At 48.3% G+C, this 22969-nt stretch overlaps 1 protein-coding gene across 8 annotated transcripts in view; it reads left to right on the forward strand.

The window, feature by feature from the left end:
• TRIP12 (thyroid hormone receptor interactor 12) overlaps positions 1-22969 on the forward strand; it is a 2051777-nt gene that overhangs the window by 552624 nt on the left and 1476184 nt on the right. For all 8 annotated transcript variants that reach the window (XM_069618297.1, XM_069618300.1, XM_069618299.1 and 5 more), the window contains 2 exons: positions 745-780; positions 866-961. In XM_069618297.1, coding sequence (XP_069474398.1) covers positions 745-780; positions 866-961 — 132 coding nt within the window. The remainder of the gene's footprint in view (positions 1-744; positions 781-865; positions 962-22969) is intronic.

A 22969-nucleotide genomic window follows, 5' to 3' on the forward strand; every position in this document is an offset into this window, starting at 1 on the left:
GCAGACTTAAGCACCTGTGGTCTATTTAGATCCCACAGGCTGCATTCCTTCTGGGGAGGAGGGGAGTTTGACTCCTCTACAGCACTAACTAAGCTTTTACCATGCCTGGGATCTGCCATTACAAATCTATCCAACTAATAGCTAATTGGGCCTTATATAGACCATAACTACCTTCTTCAGTGCTTGCCTATGTCTGTGTATGTAATTATGCTTGCATGAGAGCCTTCCCAGTGCCCCCCCTCCCCCTTAACCCCTCCAGTCCATTATAGTGTCTTGAAAATGTCTTGCCTAACTCTGAAGCACTTGGGGTTCTGGGGGACTCTGGTTCCTTCCCTACGATATACTGCTGTTGAGTTCTAATAATCAATGTCCTACAGCACTTTCCAGATCCTGACATACAGTGGGTATGCCTGAAAATGCATCAGATCTATGGGCTAATGGTAGTATTTAGCACTTTCAGATTTTGCAGTTAATTGAATTTTGACGTTGCACCTTGTGTCTTGCCCTTTAGGACAATACTTTCTTTACAAAAAATTCTAAATGGATGCCGTTTTTCATTTTGAAATTAAGAGTAAAACAGTGATATGGACCTTTTATTTGCCTGCCACAATGGACTTCATGGCGTGCCACTGATATTCCTGTTGTCTTTAAAGTGAACTTGTTCATATTTAATGTGTTCATCGATAAATGGTATTCATTTTTCTTGTGTTAAACATGTAACTTTTTGCCTTTTGAAATTTACAGATCACGTTGCTACAGATGGAACACAATTTTGACATAGTAAGTACACTGAAGTAAAAATATGTGGTGGTGTTATATGTCAAGGTTTGGAAGTGAACTTATTTTTTCTTTTTTCTTTCTTCAGATGAATCATGCCTGTAGAGCCTTAACATATATGATGGAAGCACTTCCCAGGTCATCTGCTGTAGTAGTTGATGCAATTCCAGTTTTTTTGGAAAAGGTAAATATAAGATTGAAGTGGCCAAATTGGCTTTGTTGCCCAGACTCTTAACTGTTTTAGGTTGGTCCCACAACTATTCCTAGGTCACTGTTAAAATTGTTGGATGGGTTGCTGCTTTGTGTTAGAAAAGATTTCTCTAGAGGCAATGTTTCTTTCATACATAGTCCATGAATACCCACACTGCATTTGTTTCTTGTTGGGACAGTCCAACTAAGGGCTTCACAAAACCATATCTGAGGCAGTACAGAAGCCCCACTTTTATCATAAGGCTGTACCACCTGTTAACATTTGGTAGCGTAGACAGAGCAGCCAGACTTATCTTAGGCGGGAAAGAGGGCCTATTGTAAAAATTATGGTTTATTATAAATACATGTTGGCAAAGATAAATCTTTGGGAAAGTAGTGCTGTTACAGATTAGATAAACACCATTCTAAAAACCAACTCAATACTTATGGCATGCAAACCAAAGTATAACCTTATTTAGAATAGCATTCAGCAATCAAGGTGAGTGAAACATAATCCTATATGTTCAGAATGGCAATTCACTATTCTTGGGAGGGAATAAGACCAGGTTGGCTACTTTGACGGTGAGTAATTCAAGGACATCAGACCCCATTGATCATACTTCCCTGTGTTCTTCAGTTACAGAATCACTTGATTAGACCAACACTGTATATCTTGCAACATATGTTACTTTCTTCTATTATGAATGGATACATTTACACCACCAGTATTACTTTTGAGAACACATTTTAGAGCTAGTAAAGTAACTTGTATAATTTCTAGAAGGGCCTTAAGCTGCTCAGGCCCAAGTATGAACAGAGTTACTATTTTAGAAGTGCACTACAGCAATTCGGGGAAAGCACAACCCAATTACACTTTTAAGAATGGCAGCATCTATTTAAGGTAAATTAAACCTATTGGTATCTAAACATTTACACTATTTCTCATACAGAAATACACATTTGAACCAATGGTACTTTTCATAAGTATAGAATGCAATTCACGGGTAAGTACGAACACCATCAGTCTTTTGAGAAAGACGATGAGTAGTTCAAGGTAAGTAAGGACTACAAGCAACTTAAAGACAAGTATAAGCTCCAAGAATGTTTTAGAAATGCACTAAAGCAGATCAAGGAAGCGAAACACATTGGTACACTTTAAGAATTATTTAAGGTAAGTACACCCTATTGGTAAGCTTTTACACTCATTCAGTAATGAATAATAAAACAGTATCAACACTATTACTTTTAAGAAGAGTGAAACCCTATTTCAAAGCAAGAAGCAACTTATATACTTTAAAGGATCAACCGGCAACATAAAGGTAAGTAACTCAAGGACACTTTGTAACTTATTCTATCATAGAGATACAGTTACAACACTAACTTGATTAGCAAGTAAGTACCTTTCACACTTGTTATAGTTACAAGACAGAAACCTTATTGTTAGGCAGAATTGCATGCAGTACCCTCTGGGACCACCACCACACAATTAGGACTACAGGTGTAAGCAATACCAACCTTTGGTATAAGTCTGTACCACACAGTTTGTTGGTAGCGAGCTGAGCAGTCAGGCTTATCTTAAGAGTGAATGTTAAGAGTACAAGTAGTTACACAAAGGACTTTCAATCACAGTGGTTCAAGTAGACAATTATTCTCAAGGGTTCTTGATAAAATACTTAATTTATTTACACAATCATTTATAAAACATTTCACTAGAAGAAAAGTTAATATTATAGACCAATACACTTCAATACGAAACTACGTTTTTGAGACAGTTTGAGCTCCCCTGAAAAAGGCAGTTCCGTTACTTAGCAGTGAGCAAAAAAGAATAAAAGTATGTAGAATAGATTATATATACTTTCTAGGCAGTGAACATAGTTTCAGTTCACCAGAATAGTTCAATTCAAGTCAATAGGCCAGGCCAAAGTCAATGGGCTAGTGTTCTGGATAGGAAAGAACAGTTCTGGTATCAAACAGTAAAGTCTTTGCAAATTTTGTCAGAAGTAGTTTAGGCGAAAAGTAATCTTTTGTGGGGTCACAAGCTGATTAGGCCTGCAAGTTGGGAAAGTTTCACAAACTTTCTCCGAGAGTGGTGTTCTCTCAATTGAGTTGGCACAGTACCTTTGTATGAAGAAAACAAATGTTGCTGAAGTCGTGGTTCCTGGCAGTTCCTGCAGATCTCGCTGTTCCTGAGCCTCAGTCGTGGGGACAAGAGGGAGGACGTCTCGGGACTCCTGCAATGCACAGGATCGTTGAAGAAAGCAAACAAAATGGAGTTGCTTCAGTTCCAGTAGCTGTAGATTCAAGAACACGAACTGGTGTCCCTCTTCCTGGTTAAACCTAACCAGCCTTGAGAATGGTATCCACTTGTCTTCTGAGAAGAAGGCGTCCTTGAAGGAGCTTCTCTGTCGAATGGAGTTTGGCAATTCGGACCTGCAGCAGGGCTTCACCAGGCAAACCAACGGTCCTGGAGTTGCAGCAGCCATCCTCTTCTAGCTTGTCTTCGGTTCTTTCGTTCCAGTGGTTCACTCTGCCTTCCAGTCCAAAGACTCGCCTTTTAAACAGTTTACTCCCTTTCATTCTAGCCTAGCTGTCACTCACTCAGCAGCGTGGCTGTCCTTGCCGGACAGTCAGCCAGCCAATCACGCCAGAGTGCATTTGGGTCTCCTAGGAGACTAAGCACAGGGAATTTCGGGCACCTCCCTCACTTCCTGCCCACCCCAGACACTCATACGCCAAGGGCGGACTTCAGTCCTGAAGCCTGCCAAAGGCATACGAACAAAGGGACCAAACATGGTTTGGCTCTCAGAGACGAACACTAGAATGACCTTACCAAAAAAAAAAATGGCGAAAAAGACTGGGACCCGTTTAAACAAAGGGGCTTAAGGCGCCATCTTGAAAAACATGGCTCCCGTGATTTTTAGCTATCGGTGTTCGCGGTCGGGAAAAATCATGGTAGTTGTAAAACCGCTGCCACCAGCCTTTTCAGTAGGAAAGGGTAGCATTTGACTGCTACATTAGTGTTTAGACATGGGGGAGACTATGTAACCCTTTCCAGCACTCCATTGTGAGATGGTGTGTGCTGGGTCTATGAATTTGGAAAAGACTAGCAAAGTCAATTTCACTTCACATTCTCTGGGAAACAGTTTATCCCAGAGAAGGTATTTAAACCTTTGGGAAGTCTAAAAGACATCCCTGTGTCACTGCACTGAGGGTGCTGTGTAACACACTTGAAAAGATGCCCATGGAGTTATCTAAAACTCCATTATCCGAGAACGCAAATGTAAAACACATCAAAATACATGAGTGGGGAAAAAAAAGGCTCACACTTTCCAGGTTAAAAAATCAAGTCCTCAAAATCTAACAAAGTTGCTGGGGGTCTCGAAGGTGAAGGGAATTAGCACTTTTATGAGAATTCTCCCTAACACTTATCTTTTAAAGTCCTTCCATATTCTAGAGCATGAGTTCTCAGAGGGAGAAGAGGGACGCTGGTGATCTAGGAGCCAGCTATAGGCAGGCCAGGATAGAATTCAGTTGCAGGAAAGACAGTTCCAGAGGATTTCTCTTCGCACATGTAAGTGAGTTAGTTAGGAGTTCAGGGACTTCACAGAATACTCCATATAGGCGTTCCAGCGTTCGGCCTTGGCAAACGGTATGGGCAAACTCCCAAACACACACATAGTCCACTCAGCCACACAGGGTCGACACAAGACTTGAGGTAAATATTACCCAAGCCAACACAGTACCTTAGGAGAAAAGAAGAGCTTTTGGGTGGATGCCTTCGGATGCAGCAGCGTAGAATCCGTTTCTTGGTCTGGAGACGGAAGAAATGGGCACTGAAGGATAACTGGCAGCAGTCATTAACGCTGGAGGTTTCTAACAATGGATTTGTCTCCGATTTCCGCGGCTCTGTGGATTTGGCACCTTTTTACAGGAGCCAGATGAACGAATATCGCCGATCAGATTATCTTCACTCTGTCTTGCACTCTGGGAGACTTCAGGGGTTCAAATCGTGTCTCGGGAGGTCTAGCATGAGTCTAAGAGTTTCAGACGAAATCAGACTTCGGAAGACCATGCGCAGCACTTGGACTCTAGGTCCTCTGGTTTAGGCTTTTTGCAGCATAGCAGGGTCACAGCACGTTGACAGATGGCTCGTTTTGCAGGTCTTCCCAGGACTAGTGGATCTCACCAGCCTCTGGGTAAGTCGTCTCATTCGGGGCCCCCAGGTTGCTTGGAAGGAAGGTTTTATTAGGCTCTGGTTACACAAGTCTCTCCGGTCACTGGAAATGGTTACTGCCGTCGCTTCTTCATTTTGGTTCCAGTGGTCCACTTGTCAGCTGCTTTCAGGATCAGAGTATCTATTGGGAACTACAGCATAACCTCTGTGAACTCTCCCTGCAGTTTACAGAAGGGAGCGGCTGGCTGTCCAATCTGGACAACAAGCTCCTCATTAGGAACTGCTTCCTTTCAGACAAAGGACTGCAGAGTTTTGGACTCCTCCCTCGCTTTCTTCCTTCAGACACTCTGGAGCCTCTGCGGGAACACAAAGGACTCATGCTGAAGACCATACTTCAACCAGGATCTTTCCCTGCCTGGGACGGCAGAAGAAAACCCAAGAAACAAGCAAACGAGAAATGGCGAAAGGAGGAGCCACCATTCTAGCAGAATAGTGACCCACCTTTGCATTACTGCAGCTGATTTGCCAGCCTGTGAGTAATGCGTAAAGTCATAAACGTAGTTCTGATGCTTGTTAATCTGCTTAGAATCACATGCTGTGCATACAGTCCGACATCTAGTGGTAACCGCAGAGTATTGCATCTTGTCTTTCGAGGATCGAAAGGAGACGTCGACATGTGCGTGCCTGTAACACTATCCTATACAGTAGGGAGAGTAGGGCCGGGGTTTCTATTCTTTTCAAGAACGTCTTTCCTTCTCCCCTCTCTTTGCCCTTTTGGTTTTGCCATCACTTTCACACACCTGAGCTATGGACAAGACACAATTTAAACTTTGCCCTTTCTGTAAGGGGAAATGCCCCTGGAAAGACGACAGTGCAACAAGTCTTCTCCTCAGTCACGAGGCGTTGTGTAAGTACTGGCAACTTCTGCATCCCAAGATCAAGGAATGTCGAGTGAAGCGGTGGGTGGCCTATGCAATGTTGCCGGCCGAGGGTAGCTTCCCCCGCCACCGAAGGTTATGAAGAGCTAAGCGACGGCCATGGCTCTGGTCCGGCTGCCATTGACCTCAGATCGGAGCGCTTGCACTCCACGACATCCGTCCCAGGCCCCACCAGGCACGACGATAGTCCTGTGATTGGGGGGGGGGGGTACACCCCAGCGACAGGGATGCACACGATACTGATAGGACCAAACACACAACCCCTGTTACCACCTCGGCAGATCAGTCGAAGCATACCAAGGCGCCAACGGGTACGTAGAGTTCCTAGACGGCATCCACCGATTTGCGGGATCGGCAGCCGTCCCCGCAACCGCGTCATGCATCCGGGCAGTCTGAGTAAAGGCCCCAGCACCAAAACTCATAAGGCCATCAAGATGTCTCCCAAGAACCACAAATAAATGCAATAGTCTGGAAATGCTTTTTCCTCATTCACACACCAAGAAGAATCTAACCTTTCCTCTCCTTCACCCACAAAATATTCACAATCGTCGCCCTCATGTCAAGAATCGACTATGCAAACAGCCTCTATCTCGGGATGCCAGAGTACCTCCTGAAGAAACTACAATGCATCCAAAATGCAGCAGCTGGACTCCTCCTCAAACTATCCAGAAGAGACCACATCACTCCAGCACTAAAAATACTACATTGGCTCCCAGTCAAACATCACATCACCTTCAGAACAATGTGCATAACACACAGGGCAATCAGCGGACAGGGTGCTGAATTCCAAGAAAAGAAAATAACAATCTACAAGCCAACAAGACTTCTCAGATCAAGGAATGAAATCCGCCTTTAACAAAAACCATACCTCAAGAAAAAACTGGGGGCTCCTGCTTCTCCCACCTAGCCGGAAAAAGCTGGAACACCCCGAAAGAAAAAAAACACCAAAGACAACCTACAATTCAGAAAACTACTGAAAACCTGGCTCTTCAAACCCACAGATTCAAATTGAAAAAACTAAACAATCAAACAGTAAACACAAAACAAGATAACAGAATTTAGGATGACATTGACAACACCCAGAACCGACTAAGGCAAATTCCTACAATAACAAGAGAGACAGCGCTAGGTAGAATAGGACACAAGCGGCACCCCTTGAGGACAGAAATTAGCATCCCAGGCTAACTCCATCCAATAACTTCACCCACTCCATAAACTCTACCAGGTACCATATTTCAATAGAGTTGTGTGAATGTTCGCATTTGCCACACTTCAACGAAGTTGTGGACATTGGCGTGGGCCGGGCCCGGATGTAGTTGTGAATGATGGCAGGTACCGCGCCTGGACGTAGTTTCAAGCATTGGCATGTGCCACGCTTGGACGGGGCTTTCGGCGATAACCTGCGTGAGCAGCTGGATAAGACTGTGAAAACCGACCACTGCCACCTCTGGATGGAGTAGCGTTGGTTAATCGATGCTGCGTATTGACTGGATTGGGAATGCTATCTGGGCCAGATTTGGACGGATTCATACACACCTGCTTGCCCGCATACCGGCAGGTTTGACTGAGATGGCCGGGCCTGAACTTGGACACTGTTTTGAATGTGGGTGGGCATCACGTATGGAAGGGACTGTGGGTGTCGGCCGGTCCCAGGTCTGGATGGAGGTGCAGAGATGCTTGTGCACCCCGCCTGTAGAGAATATGGAAGTTGAGCGCTTTGCTTCCAGATAGCAATGCCAATTAACCAATCCCTGGGCCCCTCTGGCTCATCTCCATGCACCAGAGAAAAATGTGAAGGGTGTATGGACAGGTTTGCTAAATTTGTGGACTTCTCTGAGAGGGTCACCCCTAAAACGTCTAGTGAAGACTACCTTTATCCTGCAGTGACAAAATTTAAGACGACGTCTTGCCCTCTTCATGAGGAGGTCTTTGACCTTACAGATCAAGAAGAGCCCCTTGACCCTTATTTGCAGGAGGATGATCCCTTTGTGGGTACCATTGATCAGACGGAGGATTTGGGGGTGGGGGACCAGCATGTGGATGACGCACCTTGGCTGTCCCCTACCCAAACCCGGACCCTGATACCATATGTATGGACACCTCACCCCCTCCTCGTCGGGCATCGCGTGTAGATGACCAGATGGAGTTTAACGCCATTTTGAAAAAGGCAGCAGCACACTTCCAGATGGCCACACAAGAGGCGGCAGTGTTCCAATTTCGTGGAGGACATATTAAGGGATAAGCCGCCAGGCTATCCCTTTCCATCAAGAGGCGCATCGCCCCTTCCTTATTAACATCCTCTCAAACCAGGGCTGTAAACTCTCGGGTGGAAACATTTTTTGCCCCTCACCTTCTGATCCCCTCTATATTAGGGGTCATGCCACTGCAGATTCTCTTGTGGTTACGACAAGGAAAAGGGCAAGGGTTCCCTCGTCCACAGGCGAGGCGCCTCCAGACAATGAATGTAAAAATTGGTGTGCTCTTGGAAAGAGAATCACTACTGTGGCACATATTCTACCCGATTAGCCAAAACCACCACTGTTGAGCAGCTATTGATGTCCAATGGAACCTGCTGCAGGAGGGCCTAGAGGAGGTCCCTGAACCAGTGCATTCTCGTCTGCTTACAATTGTCTGGGAGGGTAAGCAAATAAAGCACAACATCCTCAAGAACCCTGTTGCTGCTGAGACGGGAAGGCTAACCTTGGCCCAGGGGACCCTTTTGAAACACCACGCCTTGTTTAAAAACTCTGGCTTCAAACCAGAGACACAGGCGTCGTTAATCAACAAACTAGTGGAAGACTCAAACCTATTTGGCAAGGCCGCTGATGAGGCACTGGAAATGGCCAAGTAGGAACACAAGACTTAAAAGACTTTGAATCAGATCACTCAAAGACCCAATAAGCTTGCTGGAGTTGCAACCTGGGAGAGCCTAGACAGAAGCCAAGGAATCAGCCGATTCCCAGTGTAACCCTGAATCCCATAGTTATACTCAAAAGCACCCGACAATCCAAAATATCAAGTTTTGCATCATACATACTCACTGCTTCTTTAGGCATGCAAGGTCTCTTTGGACTGGAAGACCTAGAAGACTCAGGGATAGAAAGACTTTCAACTGACAATTTCTTCATCTCAAGAGCATGCTGCATTTCCAATTCCCTTAACTTGATGTTTGGCTTCAGCTTGGATTTGTAGTCTTTTGAACTCTATCTCAAGTCTCATTCTCAAGAGATGCAAACTCTGGACTCAGTACTGGACCTGGTACAGTCTCAGTGGTTAAAGGTTGAGGTGGAAGGGCTGGTTGAGGACAAGAGGGGCTCTCCTCATGTGACTCCTCTACTTCTTCTGACTCTTCTAAAACATTAGAGTTAAACTCTGAATTATCATCCTCTATATTATCCACATTTCCTAGGTTAGTAGTTATAACAGGCCTGCTATCCAGACTTTGATTCTACAATCTTGCAAAAAGTTCATTTTTCTTTCCTTTAACAAGGAGACTCATGACTTTACACATTTCTTTCAATTGTTCTGTCAAAATGACCACGGCTTCCTGACTGAAGTTATCCATATTTGGCATGTTTCTACAATTGCTATTCTAGTGGAACTCCGCCTTGTGAAGGTTCAGTTGAACAAAAGCAAAGCAAATCTTAGTGTAACAACTCTACAATATATCCTCACCGCTTCCCACCAATGTTAGGCAAGATTGTATGCAGTACCCTTAGGGTGCACTACAGTAACCCTGACCTGGCAGTAGTAACCCAACCTTTGGTATAAGTCTGTACTACACAGGTTGGTAGTGTGGCCGAGTAGCCAGGCTTATCTCAGGGGTCAATGTGAGGGAGTTGCCCAGAGATTCAGGGACCATTATTCAAGCAAACACCTACACACAGGATTTCTTGATAAAACAATTATTTTATTTACCAGTCAGTTAATGTAAGCCTTCTTCAGAAGGGAGCACTATAAAACACCACACAAATATACTTCAAAATTATACACTCTTGTTCAGAATCAGTAAATACCCATTTGGGATAGCATACAGCAGAGACCTACACCAACAGGTGACTTCAATTTCTAGGGGCTGTTAACATTTAATGTATCAATGTTGGCATTCAGAATTAGTTGAGAGCAAGCAAAATGGGAAAAGCTGATTAGAGTAAGCAAGATGCTACAAATATTTCTTAAGCAGGCAAATACGAAGTCAATATGCAAGAGTCTTTATGGGCTGCGGCACTTCTTTGACGGTAAGTGGAAACGTCTTTACACAATGTTTCAGAAGTCTTTGATGAAAAAGATGGATCAATGTAGGCAGTGCTCCAGATGAGATTTTGAGGTGGGAGTATTTTACGCATGCTTTTTCAAATTGGAGAGCAAATGCAATTTCAAGAGTAAACATTTGTTCGAGGGGATTGGGTCCTCCGATGTATTCCATATCTTTGACAGTAATCACCACAGCTGTGCTGCTTTGGAAAATTTTCTGCGTCCTACGTCGATGCGCCGTCCCCGAGGACCTCCTCCGGCCGACGTCACCCGATGTGATAAGTAGGACGCACGACGCCCGTAGCCTCACTTCCGTTTTTTCCGTGAACGTGTTCACTTCGTGAATCTCGGTACGCCTCGACTCTTTGGAGTTTGTTATCTTGTCGGTTCTTTGAACCTGTTCGGTTTTGTGAAAAAGCCCGTTTGTCTACCTCGTCTTCAACTCCGCAACCGGGCTTCAAAAAATGCGGGGACTGTGGGTCCAAGATGTCGATAACGGACCCGCACGACGCCTGCCAATAGTGCCTCGGGGACGCCAAGGACACGGACTGTGTCGACTGCCAATCGCTCACGGCCAAGGCCTTGCGGGAGCGCAAGAAGTTGTTGTCGGTAGGTCGGGTTTCTAAGCCCCGGAAGTCGAGGTCTGCGGGGCTTTCGACAGATGAATCGAGAGGCGACTCTCCGCGTCATCGTCGGAGGTCCAGTGGGTCTCCTTCCAGGAGTCTGTCTCGCCACTCCTCTGCCTCTTCGAGGCATTCCCAGAAGCGCCTGCATCGGTCGCCTTCCCCGTCCTCTTCCGAGGACTCAGCCGGTCGGTGGATCGCGTATCCCACCATACAAGCGACACCGGAGGAATGGGCTTCCTTCGGGAAGAAGTTAGAGATTCTCGAATCGCAGGGCACCGGTCTGTCCGCGCCTCTGAGTGGGGTCGGTCGTGATCGGTCGAGAGACACCGCTCGCACCCCTTCGGGCTCGGGTGGTCGGCACGGTTCGCTGCAGAGGTCCCGCTTGGACAAGGTTAACCGTTCTCGCCATGCCCGTTCCAGGTCCCGGTCCTCGACGCGCTCGAGACCGCGTGATCCTGTGCAGTCTTCGAGGAAGACGTCGACGCCTGTAGGCCGAGGTCGTCGACAGCATCTCTCGAAGCTCCGCCTCTGAGGGGGTCATCAACACTGTCGGCGCCTAGGTCGTCGAAGGACCCGCTCGGAGCTCTGGCTTCGAGGCCTGTGTCGACGTTGGCGGCGCTGCGGCTGACGCCGCCGATTCACGCTACGTCGACGCCGATTCGTTCGGCGCCCTCGACGCCTTTCGAGGCGGTAGTGTCGGAGGGGCTCCGTGGCACGGGGGAAGCCCCTAGAAAGGCTCTGGCTAAGGACAGGCATAGCTTTGGTCCCCAGGTGTCCTCTCACCGCCTGGAGTACATTTCAGAGGTTAATGAGGGCTCTGATGAGGGCTTGGTTCCGGTTACAGTGCCAGATGAGCTTCTCTCGGGTCATAACCAATTTGAAGACCTGAGGCAGTCACTGGATGATGCCAGTGGACTGGACACCTCTCCGGAGGTGGAGTTTTGTAGGCCTCCGCCTGGCAATCATGCCGGTTCTTCGTACCGGCACCTTATGTCTCGGGTCACCGAGTACTTGGGATGGTCGGCTCCCCCAGGGGAGTTTGTTCAGGATGATCTTACGGACATCCTCGATCTTGGTCCCCCCACTGACCTGGTACTGCCTTTTCATATGGCTCTGCAGAGAAGGGTGTCGGTGGCTTGGACTGCTTCGGAGAGTCTCCCGGCAGTGGGCAAGTCTTTGTCGTGAAAATACCCTCCAGCCATTAGCGACCCCTACTACTTGTCCAGGTACCCAACTCTGGAGAGTTTGGTGGTGCAGGCGGATACAGCCCAGGCAAAGCAGGCGTCGTATCCTACCATCCCTCCGGATAGGGACGGCAAACGTTTTGATGGCTGGGCGAAGAAAGTGTTTTCTTCAGGGGGTATGGCGCTTCAGGCGGCCAACTCCGTATGTGCCTTGTCTCGTTTCTCACACACACTCTGTGGAACTGTGTTGCATTAGCGGCTAAACATATTCCCGAAGGGGACGAATGGGATTGTTTCCTTGCTATGGTCCAGGATGGCAAGGATGCCATGTGTGAGGCCGTTCAGTCTGGTTTGGACATGGCAGATTGTGTCAGCCGGTTCATGGCGGTGAGCACCGTAATACGCAGGTTTGCGTGGTTGCGGAAGTCGAGGTTCGCTCCTGATGTACAGTCCCGGCTCCTCAACATGCCCTTTGATGGTGAAAATCTTTTTGGCAGCAAGGCTCCAAAGCTGCAGCGAAGTCGACAACCTCCGCCTTTTCGTCCTAGGGGACAACAATGGAGGGGAGGTTCCTTTCGTTATTACTCATCCTTCAGTAAAGCGAGAGGCGCTGTCAATCAAAGAGGCCACCGTAGGAGTACCAGAGGTGGAAAACGGGGTACTCGAGGTGCCAAAGCCACTCGTGCAGTTGCCTCTTTGCCCTCAGGCAACACCGCAGCCGCTACCACTCAGTGATGAGGCCATGTCCCATGGTTCGCCGGTTGGGGGAAGGCTGGCGCAGCATCTTGTAGAGTGGCGTGCCATTCCTCAGATGTGTGGGTTCTGGAGATCATAACCCACGGCTACTGTCTTCCCTTTCGGCAGAGGCCTCGCGACAATCCACCTGCGAACCTCTCTTTGAAGAGTCCGGATCCGCTCCTTGCGCAGTACATTCAAGCCCTGCTGGAGGAAGGCCCTTCAACTTCAGGACTGGTTGGTGTCTCTCGACCTCAAGGACGCTTACTTTCATGTGCCGATCCATCCCAAGCACAAGAAGTACCTGAGGTTCGCGGTTGGCGACTCGCACTTTCAGTTTCGGGTCCTGCCGTTCGGATTGACCTCCGCCCGAGGGTTTTCACCAAGCTCATGGTGGTGGTGGCAGCGCATCTCAGGAAAGGGGGGGGGATTCACGTCTACCCCTACCTGGACGATTGGTTGATCAGGGGGAGCTCTCCTGAGCAAGTCCTGGATCATCTGTCCGTCACCTGCCACTCCCTTCACAAGCGGGGCTTCTCCCTCAATTTAAAGAAGTCCCATTTGACGCCAACACAGCGGCTCCAGTACATCGGCTCCAGTACATCGGCTCCAGTACATCGGCTCCAGTACATCGGCTCCAGTACATCGGCTCCAGTACATCGGCGCAGTGCTAGACACATCCCTGGGGCTGTGTTTTCCTCCCCAGGTGAGGGACACATTCAGCAGATGGTGCACTAGTTTCAACTTGCCAAGACGCTCCCGGCGTTCGAGTTATTGAGGTTGCTTGGCCTCATGGCATCCTGCATTCTTATGGTGCCAGAGGCTCGTCTGCGGATGAGATCTTTGCAGTGGGCACTCAAGATGCAGTGGTCGCAATCTTCCGGCAGGATGTTGGACCCTGTTCAGGTGCTGCCCTCGGGCGCCCAGGACCTTCTGTGGTGGGCCGTCGAAGGCAATCTGATGAAGGGGGCTCCGTTTTGGCTTCCCTGGCCGGAGGTGACGATCGTGACGGATGCATCCCTCACGGGATGGGGAGCTCATGCCAACGAGTTGACAGTCAGTGGTCGTTGGTCTCAGTCGGAGTCCAGACTCCATATCACTCTGTTGGAGCTGAGGGCCGTCAGGCTAGCCCTGAAGGCTTTTCTGCCGACTGTGCGAGGAAAGTGTCTTGATCCTGACGGACAACACGGTGGCCATGCACTACCTCAACAAAAAGGGGGGGGGGGCAGGGTCACTTCCTCTGTGCAGGGAGGCGATGCAGCTCGAGTTCTGGGCCATCCAGCAGGAAGTTTCGATCTTGGCTGTTCATCTGGCTGGAGACGACAACGAGACGGCGGACGCTCTGAGCAGGCAGAGCACGATCTCTCACGAGTGGGAGCTGGCTCAGGAGATTCTCCTGGAGATCTTTGCCCTTCGGGGGACCCCTCAAGTGGATCTCTTCGCCTCCAGTGTCAACCGGAAGTGCGAGAGGTTCTGCTTGCGGGAATTTCCTCCAAAAGGAGCCTTAGGAGACGCATTCGTGGTGGAGTGGTCATTCCCACTGCTGTACGCATTTCCTCCAGTCCTCGTCATCCCGCAAGTACTGCGGATATTACGGAGGTTCGGTTCCCAGATGTTCCTCATTGCTCCGGCGTGGGCCCGGAGGACGTGGTACCCGGACCTTCTCGACTTGTCCATCTGCCCGCCACGTCGTCTTCCCTACCGAGACGATCTGCTCTCACGGGAGGGGGGTCAGGTTCTCCATCCACAGGTCAGATCCCTCAACCTTCACGTTTGGTTTCTGAAAGGTTGAGCTATAAGGATTGGGACCTCCCTGAAGACGTGTTGGAGGTGTTGCTCTCGGCCAGACGGCCGGCAACAAAGTCTCTGTACCGTTGTCGTTAATTCTGCGACTGGTGCAGAGTTGAGAATGTGGATCCTTTTGAAAGTGACATTCCCATGGTTCTGTCTTTTTTGCTTTCTTTGGCCCACAGGGGCTCGCAAGTGGGTACCATTAAAGGTTACCTGGCGGCGCTGTCCATATTTAAGCGCTCGTCTGAAGAATGTTCTATTTTAACTTTCCTAAATTTCTCAGTTTTTTAAAGGGCTCACTGTGTTCCCTCCGTCACCTTTTCTGGTGCCCGGTTGGGATTTGAACCTTATTCTCAAGTTTCTTATGGGTGCTCCGTTTGAGCCTTTGCATTCTTGCCCTTTGAGACTGTTAACTCTTAAAACTGTGTTTTTGGTTGCGGTTACTTCCGCTCGCAGAGTGAGTTACAGGCACTTTCAGTTAAGCCACCCTTCACTGTTTCATAAGGACAGGGTTGTCCTTCGAGTTCGTCCTTCCTTTCTTCAGAAGGTGGTTTCGGAATTTCATTTGGGGCAGAAGGTTGTTCTTCCGGCATTCTATCCCCCTCCGCATCCTGGTAAGGAAGAGGAGCGGCTCCATAGGCTTGATCCTAGGAGAGCGTTGAGCTTTTATATTTCACGCATGTCCCGGGTCAGAGTGCACAATCAATTCTTCATTGGTTACGCTGGAAAGCGTTTGGGACAAGCTGTGACGAAACCCTCTCGTTGGATTATTTTGGCTATCTGAGTGTTACCGCTTGGCGGGTAAGGACCCACCGGCTGGCTTGCGGGCCCATTCTACCCAGGGGTATGGCTGCATCTACTGCCCTACAGAGGGGTGTTCCTATTTGTAACATCTGTGATGCAGCCACCTGGGCTTCTGTACATACTTTTGTACATCACTACTACCTCGATTCCATCCGAGGACAGGATCTGGCCTTTGGCAAGGCGGTCCTTTATTCCGCAATTTGATTGGGCATGCTAAATTTGTGTTCTAAATTCTTTTCCCACCTCCTTGTTTTGGTACTGCTTTGGGAGTCTGTCAAAGATATGGAATACGTCGGAGGACCCAATCCCCTCGAAGAACACGTTACTCTCTTACCTGGTAACGTTCTTTCGATGGGATGGTCCGACAACGTATTCCATATCGCTCCCTCCCTACCTTCCCCACTGCAGAATTTCTTATGCGATTACGTTTCCGCATGGCCTTGTGTGTCTGACTGGCAGAAGTCTGGTGGCACGCGTTCTGGGGGAAAAAACTACAACGGAGTCTACGGGCGTTGTGCGTCCTACTTATCACATCGGGTGATGTCGGCCGTCGGAGGAGGTCCTCGGGGGTGGCACATCGACGTCATTGACGTAGAACGCAGACACCGAAAATTTTCGGAAGCAGCACAGCTGTGGTGATTACTGTCAAAGATATGGAATACGTCGTCTGACCATCCCATCGAAAGAACGTTACCAGGTAAGAGAGTAACTTGTTGTTTTCTCCTCTGCAAGACTAAAACGTATCCAACACATACACAGCTGTGGTGTGCTCACCCCCAAGTAGGGTGACCAGACGTCCCGGAATTGGGCCATCTGCCCCACAAGCTTGTTTTCATTGTTTAAGAGCCCTATACTGGTTTTCGTGGGGGTGACCACTGTCAGCATCCCAGCTGTCACTGCTGGAAGAGTAGATCTTCACATCTCGATGCACAATGCTCATTTACCAACAAGTCCACATAACAGTTCAAAATTAAATAAACATTAGAACAGCTTGGTAGTTTTACATTAAAATGAACACTTAAACTAGGTCTCTTACATCCCATGGTGAGCTCGAACACCTGTCACATGAATTAACTGATTGTGCCACAGAGGCTGCTTGAGAATTGGTTTTATAGCAATCAAAGCAAAAGTTTCTTTGTTTTTAACATGCTTGTCACTACAAATCAGGGGAAAGTGTTGTATTCCTCACCCAACTGCTAAAGTTCTATCATGACAGCTACTGTCAAATTGTAGTGCTACTTTTATGTTGGTGGCCTGCCCTAGGTTTTATATCTTGAAAATGTTGTCACCCTATCACCAAATCATAAAATCCATTTGAGGAACCGTAGCCATCTTAAACAAACATAAAGGATAGTAAACGTATTCTAAGAAGTCTACGAAGTTTGATTTTCAAGTCAAGCCGCAAATTTAGGAAATGTCAGCTATTGCTTTCAAGTACATTACCAGTATGTCTCTGTGATAAACCGTGGGTGGGAACGGATGGGCAGTGCCAGCATGTGGACGTTGCCCAGAGTGAAGTCTTTTGAATGAAACTGAAATACAGCAACAACATTTTGGAGGCGCTAATAACTTCAATGGTTGCAAGGTTGGGGTGGGGGTGGATAGGGTGCCAAATATGAAGGGGACACAAAGAAAGCGTAAATTAGTCGGAGACAAAGAGTTACATGCAACGTGATAGACATTGCTTAGGGTAGGTAAGGGTGCATGCTTTGTGTTGCTTGCTTGCTTGCTATGGTACACCCCTTTTTGGCGCCGTCAATTCGGCGCAGGCTGGTTTGCCACGACTGCTCTGGCGCAGCGGCCAGTTGGGCACGCCCATTTTGGTGCAGAAGACTTTCTGGCGACGTCGATTTTGAGTGATGGACGTTTGGACGTGGCTGACTTTGCAGCCATGTCTAAACAACCTTGCGCCAAATTCAAAAGAAAAAATATTTTCAAATGCAGCACGTTAGCAGGAAATGTTATTGTGTTGCATTTTAAAAGAATTGTGGGTGTGGATTGTTGCCCGTATAATGTGCAGTCTAATGGAGAGAGCTCCTGGGTACAGAGCAGGGGCAGTCTAGTGAAGAGAGCTCCTGTCTATAGAACAGAACGGTCTAAGGCCCAGCGCTCCAGTCCATATAGAGAAGCCTAGTGCAAGAACTCCAGCCCATGGGGTGTAGGCGCTTCATAATGCAGGGAGCTCCTGCTTTAGAGCAGGGAAGTTGAATGCACAGGACTAAATGGAGTAGTCTAACGCAGTAGTTCCTGTCCAATGGCACTACATGGTGTAGAGTTTTTCTGTCTCTAAAGGGATGCAGTCTAATGGAGCCGTCTAATGCACAATGCTCAGGCCCACAAAGAGCAGTCTAATGTATGAGCTCCTGTCCATGGGTTGTATCTGCTAGATAGTTGAGAGAGCTCCTGTCTACAGAGCAAGGCAGACTAGAGCACAAAGCTCAGTCACAGAGGTCTAATGCAAGCACACCTGTTTATAGAGCAGAACAGTCTGACAGAGCAGTCTAATTCACAACGCTCAGGCCCGTGGAGAGCCGTCTAATGCAAGAGCGCATATCCGTGCGGCATAGGCGCTACATAGTGCAAGGTGCTCCTGCCCACGGGCTGTATGCAGGGCATATTGCAGGGAGCTCCTCTCTACAGAGCAGGGCAGTCTGATGCATAGTGAGTGCAGCTGTCACAGGCAGAGAGCTCCTGTGCGTGGAGTGTGGCAGTCTGGTGCAGGGTTGAAGGAACTGTGACCCTTGACTTGAGAAGCAGAAACAAACTAAAATATTTTACAAAATCAACTTTCACAGAAGTGCATCTGTGTTTCTACTCATGTGCGTGAGGATGCTTATGCGCCTTATTGTCCTGTCTTGCGCTTGCATTGCTGCTGATGAGAAAAATACTAGAGTGCCATCTAGTGGTGGAAAGTATGTTTTATTTAAAATGAATAAACAAAGCGTACACTGTACGCAGTAGGAAATGAAATCTGTATTGCCCATAATTGCATGCGTAAAAAGGCACGATACACAGCTTATCTAGAGGGCTGAATGTAGGGCCACAAGCTGTAGATTTGTGAGTAGTAGAAGATGCAAGCAACTCTACGGCAAGAGGTAAGTTCTTAGACTTTGTACAGTACCTTAAAAATGAAGAAAAGATGCAGCAGATGACTCCTGTTCCTGTGCAGATCTCACTGTTGCTGGGCCTCAGCTGTGGGGACAAGAGGGAGGATGTCGGGGGGACTCATGCACTGGGATGGTCAAAACTTGCAACCGGCAAACTTCAATTTCAGTGGCTGTTCAGTGTTTCAGCTCCTCGCGTCCACCACAAATAGCAATACCGTGGTTCCTGGCTGTCGTGATAGATGGACTTTCCTTGCTTCTGGGGTCCCTCACTATGTTGAGGGGGCTCGTGCTAGGTCAGTCCTGCTTCTTGGGAGTCCGAAGGATCTTCCTGGAGCTCTTGGCCAACTTAAAAGCAACGCTCACAAACTGGTGTTCCTCTCCCTGGCTCTACGGTTTCCAGCAGCAACTCTGTGGAAATTCATCCAGCTCCGAGATGGATGTCCAGGTGGCTTACTTTGGAGTTGTATTGGTCCCACCAACTCAAGGGGAGAAGTCGTCCTTGCAGGGGCTTCTCGGTCGATGCAAACTTGGCTTTTCGGCTCTGCAGCAGGGCTTCACCGGACAAACCAACGGTCCAGGAGTTGCAGCACGTGTCCTCTTCAAGTTCTTATTCGGTTCTTTCGTTCAGGGGTCGACTCTGCCTTCCAAGCCAGAAGACTCACCTTTTTATACAATTATCTCCCTTTCATTCCAGCTTAGCTGTCAGTCATCCAGCAGGGTGGCTGTCCTTGCTGGACAGTCAGCCAGCCAATCATCACAGAGTGCATTAGGGTCTCCTAGGAGACTAAGCACAGGTGGTTTCGGGCACCTCCCTCACTTCCTGCCCACCCCAGACACTCTGGAGCCAGAGGCGGGCTTCACTTCTGAATCCCGCCAAAGGCAAAACTAACAAAGGGACCAAACCTGGTTTGGCGCTCAGAGTAAATCTCTAGAAGGTCCTTCCCACAAAGAAATGGCGAAAAAAGAAGACTGGGGCCATTTTGACAAAACAGCACCCTTGTGTGCTTTACTGCAGCTGCGAACGCAGCCCGCGGTAAATGCACACCACGGTAGTAAAAACTAAACCACTGCCACCAGCCATTCAGTGAGGAAAGGGTAACATAAAATGGTTACATGAGAAGTTAGACAAAGGGGATACTAACTAACCCCTCAAGCACCCTATTGTAAGATAGTGTGTGCTGGGTCTAGAAAGTTACAATTGTACGTAAAGTCAATTTCACTTTACTGCTCTGGGAAACAGTAGTTTATGCAAGAGAAGGTATTTAAACCTTTCGAAAATCTAAGACTTCCCTGTGTCACTGCAGTGAAGGTGCTGTGTGCCACAATGTAAAAGATGCCTATGGAGTTTGTCAGATTCTACAACCAAAGGAAACAGAGTTCAGAAATCGCATTAAAATACTTGAGAGAGGGGGACAAAGGGTCTTGCTCTCTCCAGGTAAGTTGATGGGGTCTCTAAGGTAGAGGGAATTGGCACATTTCTGAGAATTCTCCCCAACAACAATGTTAGAGTTTTGTTTTAAAAAAGAATCACTGTTGAGCCACAAACTGGGGGGGCTTGTGAAAGGCAAAACTGCAAGCAACTCTTCAAAGGGCAGCAAATCAAATGCAAGTCTCCAGTGAGAGCAAGCAAGCTACACACCAGAGGTAAGAACCCCTAGTTACTCAGGACCTAGAGTCTGAAGAAAGTATCCAGCTGGCTTCTGTTCCTTTTGTAGTGCTGCAGATCCCGTTGTTACTGGGCCTCAGTCATGGGGACAAGGAGGACCTCTGGGGACTCCTGCACTACGGTTTGAAGGTTGGTGGCAGCAATGTGCACAATTCAGATCAGTGGCACTTTGCGGTTTCTGGTACCCTCAAATAGCACCACTGCGGTTCTAGGACACCTTCTGGGCTCCCCTTGCTTCTGGGGTCCAGCACTCTGTTGAGGTGGCTCAGGCTTGGTTCGTCCAACTTCGAGGGAGTCCGAAGGATCTTCCTGGAGCTTGGGTCTGGCTTAAAAACGATGCCATTAATTCTGGTGGTCCTGTCCCCTGGCACTTGGTTGCAGCAGCGAAGAAGTACAGCCAACAGGGAGAGGGGTGCCAGTCAAGTTCGTCTTGGGTCAGTTGGTCCCACCAACTCAAGGGAAGAAGTAGTCTGTTCCGGGCTTCTCTAGTCGATTTGAAATATGGAGCTTCAGCACTGCAGCAGGGCTTCACTGGGAAACCAACGGTCCAGGAGGTGCAGCACGTTTCTATTCCAGTTTCTCTCTTCGGGTTGTTCGTCCAGTGGTCGACTCTGATTTCATTGCAAAAGACCTTACCTTTTTATGCAAGTTTCTCCCATTCTTTCGCAGCCCAGCTGTCACTCACACAGCAGGGTGGCTGTCCTAGAACAACCAGCCAGCTAATCACCTTTTGGGTGCATTCCTGTAACCAAGGAGACTAAGCCCAGGGAGTTTCGGGAACCTCCCTCACTTCCTACCCTGCCAGACACACTGGAGCCAGAGGCGGGCTTCACCAGTGAACCCCGCCAAAGACAAGACAAAACAAACAAATCTGGTTTGGTGCGCTCAGTAAATCTCAAGAACGACCTTTCCAACAAGAAATGGCAAAAATGAAGACTGGCCGTTTTGACAAAATGTGCACCCATGGGTGCTATACTGTAGCTTTGAATGCAACCCGCGGTAAAAACACACAATGGTAGGAAAAGGTAAACCACTGCCACCAGCCATTAATTGTAGAAAGGGTAACATAAAAATGTTAAACGAGAAGTTAGACAATGGGGATACTAAGTAACCCCTCCAGCACCTTATTGTAAGATAGTGTGTGCTGGGTCTATAAAGAGGAAAATGTAAGTCGAGTCAATTTCACTTTACTACTCTTGGAAACAGTAGTTATCATAGAGAAGGTATTTAAACCTTAGCAGAAATCCAAAGGATTTCTCTGTGACGCTGCACTGTCAGACTCCAAAACCAAAAGAAACCGTTTTCAAATCAAATAGAAATGCATCGCCGCCCTCTGCCCCAACTTTCAGTGCTATGCGGACGATACCCAGCTCATTTTCAGGCTACCCTCGGCCTCCTCCTCTCCCTCCCTCATCTCTGACCGTCTGTCTGCTATCCAGGAATGGTGTGCTGCCAATGACCTCTGCCTTAATGCTAGTAAGACTGAGAATCCTACTCATCGGCACACCCACTCCCTCCTTCCCTGCAGCTCTCTGGCCGGCCTCTCTTGGCCCTCTTCCTGCTCCTACCTGCAAGGCAAAAAACCTCGGGGTCATCTTCGACTCCACACTCTCCTTCTCTCCTCATATATCTGACGTCTATAAGAAGTCACATTACCAGCTGCACCTCCTCAGAGGTATTCTTCCCTTCCTCTCCTTCCCCCAGAAGCTCACTGTCTCCCGAGCCCTGGTTCTCTCGAAGCTGGACTACTGTAACAGCCTCTATCTTAATCTGCCTGCCCCCACTCTCTGCCCTCTGCAACTCATACAGAACTGCGAGACTTGTCCTTGGCCTCAAGCCCAGGGACCGTATCTCTCCAGGACTGAAATCTCTACACTGGCTCCCAGTGGCTGCGAGGATTAAGTTCAAAACCCTCTGCATTGTCCACAAGGCCTTCTGGGGCCTGGGGCCTAAATACCTTCAACTCTCTCTTCCTAAATATCTTCCTTCCCGAGCCCTACGCTCATCCGTCTCCAACTCCCTCAGGGTCAGCCGCTTCTTGAAGCAACGAGCTGGGGGTAGATCTCTCTCCGCGGCAGGGGCCTCCCTCTGGAACAGCCTTCCTGCCTCCCTGAAACTTGAGGAGAACCATCTCCGGTTCCGGAAGCACCTCAAAACCTTACTCTTCACTTCTGCTTTCTCTCTCCCTCTCCCCTGCTAAATTCTTCACCAAAACTGCACTGATTCTGCAACTGGGCCACTCGCACCGACCTCGGTCCTGGGCCCAGGCACTCTTCACTTGCACTGCCTCCTTGGCAACCCCTGCACTGCGGGACTGTCTCTGTATCACTACAGCCCCCCCCCCCCCCAGCACTTGTCTGCACTTACCTTGCACTTGCCACCAGCTGGCCCTATTTATTTATTATATTATTTCTATTCTACTTATTTGTACTGCACCCCCCACCCCCTTGCCCTTGCACTTTTTCCCTTCCCCCTACCCCTGCACTTGCGCGGTCTGAATGACACCTGGCCTAGTAGGATCGTTGTCTGTCTTCCCCTTGTTCCCCCCTCCCTGCCTCGTCGCGCCTTGAAACACTTGTGTATAGGCGCGTTACAAATGCCATATCATATCATATATCAAGAGAGTGGGGGAAAAAAGGTCTCGCGCTTTCCAGGATGAAAATGGAAAGTTCTAAAGTCCAGCAAAAGTGCTAGGTGGTCTCTAATGTAAAGGGGAATTAGCAA

Source organism: Ambystoma mexicanum, chromosome 10 (genome assembly GCF_040938575.1).
Source record: "Ambystoma mexicanum isolate Mex_15411 chromosome 10, UKY_AmexF1_1, whole genome shotgun sequence".
NCBI lineage: Eukaryota > Metazoa > Chordata > Amphibia > Caudata > Ambystomatidae > Ambystoma > Ambystoma mexicanum.